Below are 5,094 nucleotides of genomic sequence, written 5' to 3'. Positions count from 1 at the left end.
CCTGTAAAGTTCTGTTCATTATACAGCCTGCAAAGTTCTGTTCATTATATAGCCTGCAAAGTTCTGTTCATTATACAGCCTGTAAAGTTCTGTTCATTAAATGCAATGTAAAGTTCTGTTCTTGTTAAAGCCTATAAAGTTTTGTTCATTATACAGTCTATAAAGTTCTGTTCATTATACAGCCTGTAAAGTTCTGTTCATTATACAGCCTGAAAAGTTCTGTTCATTATACAGCCTGAAAAGTTCTGTTCATTATATAGTCTGCAAATTCTGTTCATTATACACAATGTAAAGTTATGTTCATTATACATCCTGTAAAGTTCTGTTCATTAAACACAATGTAAAGTTCTGTTCATTATACACAATGTAAAGTTCTGTTCATTATACAGTCTGTAATGTTCTGTTCATTTTACAGTCTGTAAAATTTTGTTCATTATACAGCCTGCAAAGTTCTATTCATTATTCAGTCAACAGAGTTCTGTTCATTAATCAGTCAACAGAGTTTTGTTCATTAATCAGTCAACAGAATTCTGTTCATTAATCAGTCAACAGAATTCTGTTCATTAATCAGTCAACAGAGTTCTGTTCATTATTCAGTCAACAGAGTTCTGTTCATTATACAGTCTGTAAAGTCTTTTCATTATACAGCCTACTAAATCCTGATCAGCATGTTTTTGTTTGTATTTTAATTATTGAAATTGTTAAAAATGTAACTGAAAATGCTAGTTATAAAAAAGATGTAAAAATCCAATAAACTTAAAAGGAAACAAAGTGAAACATCTGTCGGATAAGTATGTGGACTCTATATCTTTTTGAGAGTATATTCTCGTTGTTGAAAGTGACAACAATCCCAACTCTGTAGATTACTGCCACCCATTACAATGAGCTTTAAACAACAACAAAACATAAACAATCATTGATTATTACAATCCATTGATTTTAATCAAGTAAAAACAAAAGTAGTTAAAAGATATATTATGGAAAGTTTGTTTACTAGAAGAACAATAAATCCTAATCTGTGTATTCAATCGTACCATTTTCTTGTAATTTAAGTGATAAGTTACATAGGTTTCTTTGTTTGAAACTAATCTCATTATTATCATCCTATGTTTTAATGACGTTGTTTTTGCTTACTAGTTTACTAATTATTTTGTGAATGTTACCTAAAACTAATACTTCTTTTAGCAAAAGAGCAGTAAAGCTGACATGGATGTTACTGTGGTGAAGAAAAATATTGTTAAAGTTTCAAACAGTGTGATATATTAAGCTCAGAAAAGATTACATCAATAAATTTTAAGGTTAGGTGCTACTTTTATGTGTGACTACATATATTTCACGGCTGCCCACACATACAAAACTTACTGAAATACTAGCAAACGTTTATGATAGTAAAACTCAAAGAAGTATCTGAATGAGACACCTATGTGACACCTGTAGAGTTATTAGTTTATGTTGTAACAGTAAGAACTTGCAAAGTTTTATTACAATGTTACAAACTGCAGATTTAACAATATGAAAAACATAATCTATCCCTTTGGTCTCATCACATAGGCAGAAATAACTTTCTTTAGTATAAAATAAGTATCGGATATTTCATCTAAACAAGAAAATTTGGCTTTTGTACTAAAAGTTTGTCTAAATACCTAAAAACTCTGTAATTAAAAAAAATAATATTTTTTTGGAAACTGAAGATTTCATCTAGAATTTGCAAATTGCAGTTATAATCTCTTATTGGTATTTTATTCTTAGATTTTCAGAACAAGTTGACAGAAGAGATGTATCGTCAAGTCCATCATGTTGTCATGGAGATACACCGTACCAAACAGAGTGCAGAGGCCTTAGAAGCTGGAGATTACAAGATGTTTGGAAAGTGGATGTTTGAAAGTCATGAATCTTTAAGGTAACAAATCAGACTTCCTTTAATATTTACATTGTTGTCTCTTGAGAAAACGAAATAATAAAACTTCTATTACTTTCAAACCGGTCAAGTAGGAGCCATTTTTTTTCTTTAAATTTTAGTTAGTGTTGTTTATGTATTTTTTTTTTTTATGATATGTATAAACGGAATGTTAATTGTATTGAAGAAACAGCCTGTTTGTGTGATATCTGTCAATACTAAAGCATTAGTAAAAATAAAATTTCAAGTACTGAGGTTTTTAACAGTTAGTTAATTGGTGTACGTATGTCTGAGAAATTTTCTTTAGAAGAGTTAATATCTGTAGTGTTTTTGTTTCAGTAAGGACTATAAGGTATCCTGCCCAGAGCTTGATGAACTTGTTAAAGTTGTAGCCAATGTGGAAGGAGTGTATGGATCACGTATGACGGGTGCAGGGTTTGGTGGATGCACTGTTACATTATTGAAAACAGCTGTTGTTCAAGAAGCCATAAATGAGATTAAGGTAGTGTAATACCAGCTTCTGTATTAAGATAGTGTAATCCCAGCTTCTGTGTTAAGATAGTGTAATCCCAGCTTCTGTATTAAGATAGTGTAATCCCAGTTTCTATATTAAGGTAATGTAATCCCAGCTTCTGTATTGAGGTGGTGTAATCCAAATCTCTGTAATAAGGTGGTGTAATCCCACCATCTTTATTAAAGTGGCATAATCCAAGCCTCTTTATTAAGGTGGTGTAATCCCAGCATCTATATTAAGGTAGCATAATCCCAACCTCTTTATTAAGGTGGTGTAATTCCAGCCTTTGTATTAAGGTGGTGTAATTCCAACCTCTTTGTTTGGGTGGTGTAATACCAGTTTCTGTATTAGAGTGGTGTAATCCAACCTCTTTTTTAGGGTAATGTAATCCTTGCTTCTGTATTAAGATAGTGTAATCCCAGCTTCTGTATTAATATAGTGTAATCCAAGCTTCTGTATTAAGATAATGTAATCCCAGCCTCTGTATTAAGGTGGTGTAATCCCAGCCTCTGTATTAAAGGTGGTGTAATTCCATCCCCTGTATTAAGGTGGTGTAATTCCAGCCTCTGTGCATTTATGGGCCACTGCAAACTGTGACTGCTCTGAACTAATGCAAACATGGCCCTTTACTGTTGTGTCAAATAACTTAGTGGGCCTTGAAATGCAAAAAAAAAAGGTTGAGAAACTCTGAGTTAAATGATGTACACTTAAGATTAACCTGTCTGGATAAGTCAGTTTAGAATCCTTGCTGTTAGTTACTTTCATATATACTGAAAACAAAGTAATTTGCTGTTTTTAGTAAACCATTTGTTATACTGGATGTTAAAAAGTTGACATTGAGGAGCCATGTTATATACATGTATATGTTTATGTAACTAAAATCGTTTTTATGGGTGGAATGAAATGTCCTTAAGAGAGTGATGCAGTAAACAAACTACAAGATTAAGTTCTGTTATTTGTATAGCCAGAAACCCCCACCATAAATTGATTGAGGAATTTTTTTTATTCAACATTTTGCAAAATAAAGATCATTAAATAAGGAATGGAACACTCCAAACAAGGGGGGGGGGGTATTTTTCTGTTTTGTGCCATGTGTGGGTCATTTCTCCAATATAAAAATATCTTGTTATTTTTATTGGATAAAAAACAAAACTTAAAAGCTTCAACTTGTATTAAATGCTTCACTGTGTTACAGAGTAACTATCATGGACATCCTACATTGTATGTTTGCCATCCTGGAAATGGAGCCTGGTTTATCAACTTAGAATAAGCACAGACACTTCATCACATGTTAAATGCTAATTATTATGTTTTTTACTGTGTTACAGAGTAAGTATCATGGACATCCTACGTTCTATGTTTGCCATCCTGGAGATGGAGCCCGGGTTATCAACTTAGAATAACACATACACTTCACTGGTCAGAACTGGTGATGCAGCCGGTTTATCAACTTAGAATAAGCACATACACTTCACTAGTCAGAACTCACAGTGGGAGAGTAATGGCAGGGAGCACTGAGGAATTTTTGATTATCTGCTGAAATTGTCTTCCAATCTATGTTTTTTAATGTTTTTACATTCGTACAAACTCATTTGTGGTATTGTTTTCAGAACATTTCTAATCTAGAAAAATGGTTTTCAATATTCATACTGGTTTTTTAAATTCTTGATCTAAATTTAGAAATTTCCTCAACTCTGTGCTTAGTTAAAGGTAGCGTGTAGGTTTTGTTTATATTATCTATAAAAGAAAAATAGTTCCCAATTTGTTTTAGTTGTTAAAAATGTATTTTTCATAATTTTATTTTTTTCAAAGCTTGTATTAGTTTTACACCAAAGCAGTTTATAATTTTCACTGTGATTTCAATGAAAATTTGTGTTTTATTAGTGAAAATTGATTAAAGATTTAATTTGAACAAAAATCTACAGCGCCTTATTTGTGATAAAATCTACAGTGTCTTATTTGTGATTATACAGATTCTTGTATAAAGAATTACTTCACTTCACAGTAAATTAGAAATAAATAAAATGAATGTTAGAAGGAAACTGGCATGAAACATAGAACATTGCTTGTTCAAGTATTTTTATTACTTTTTACAGTACATGGTAATTAGTAACACCCGTTTATAAACACTCACTTTGCTGACCTGATCATTTCCTTTGTGAGTAACCAAGGATTAATAGTTGTGAGGAATAGAAAGTAATTCATGATTTTAAATTTATTTGTGTAAGAAAGTTTCTATTGCTTTCTAAATATAACAGATATGTTTTGTAAAATATATGTAAAATTATGTAATATATTAAATAGGCTGCACCAAAGATCAGAGAGTTTTTAAGGCATACTATTCAGTTATTAGATGTGTAAAAGTTGGTTATCAGAGTTTACATAAACCAGTAATTACCTCTAAGTATGCCCCCTGATGACTCAGTGGTAAATCTTTGGGCTTATAATGTTAAAAGACTGGTTTTGATACTTGTGATGGAAAAAGCACAGATAGTCTATTGTGTAGCTTTCTGTTTAACAACAAACAAACAAACTTATTAGTGAACCTGATTTTAATCACAGCTTTACTGTATCAACCAGGTGTTGTTTAATTATTTTACACACGTTATATTTTTAGTGGTTACTAGACTACCGTGACCCGTTGGGTCACCCACAATTCAGAGGTTATGAAGAATTCAAGCTG

General features: G+C 31.6%; 1 protein-coding gene across 1 annotated transcript in view; it reads left to right on the top strand.

The window, feature by feature from the left end:
* The window catches only part of LOC106465645 (galactokinase-like), a 21,754-nt gene extending 17,273 nt beyond the window's left edge, over positions 1 to 4,481 (top strand). The window contains exons 6-8 of the mRNA XM_013925880.2: positions 1,750 to 1,900; positions 2,237 to 2,399; positions 3,740 to 4,481. Of these exons, the coding sequence (XP_013781334.1) occupies positions 1,750 to 1,900; positions 2,237 to 2,399; positions 3,740 to 3,814 (389 nt within the window). The 3' untranslated portion in view covers positions 3,815 to 4,481. The remainder of the gene's footprint in view (positions 1 to 1,749; positions 1,901 to 2,236; positions 2,400 to 3,739) is intronic.
* Positions 4,482 to 5,094: the final 613 nt, after the last annotated feature.

This window comes from Limulus polyphemus, unplaced genomic scaffold, assembly GCF_000517525.1.
Source record: "Limulus polyphemus unplaced genomic scaffold, Limulus_polyphemus-2.1.2 Scaffold2010, whole genome shotgun sequence".
NCBI classification, from domain to species: domain Eukaryota; kingdom Metazoa; phylum Arthropoda; class Merostomata; order Xiphosura; family Limulidae; genus Limulus; species Limulus polyphemus.
Note: the sequence above shows the minus strand (reverse complement) of the source record. Positions and strands in the feature narration are given on the sequence as shown.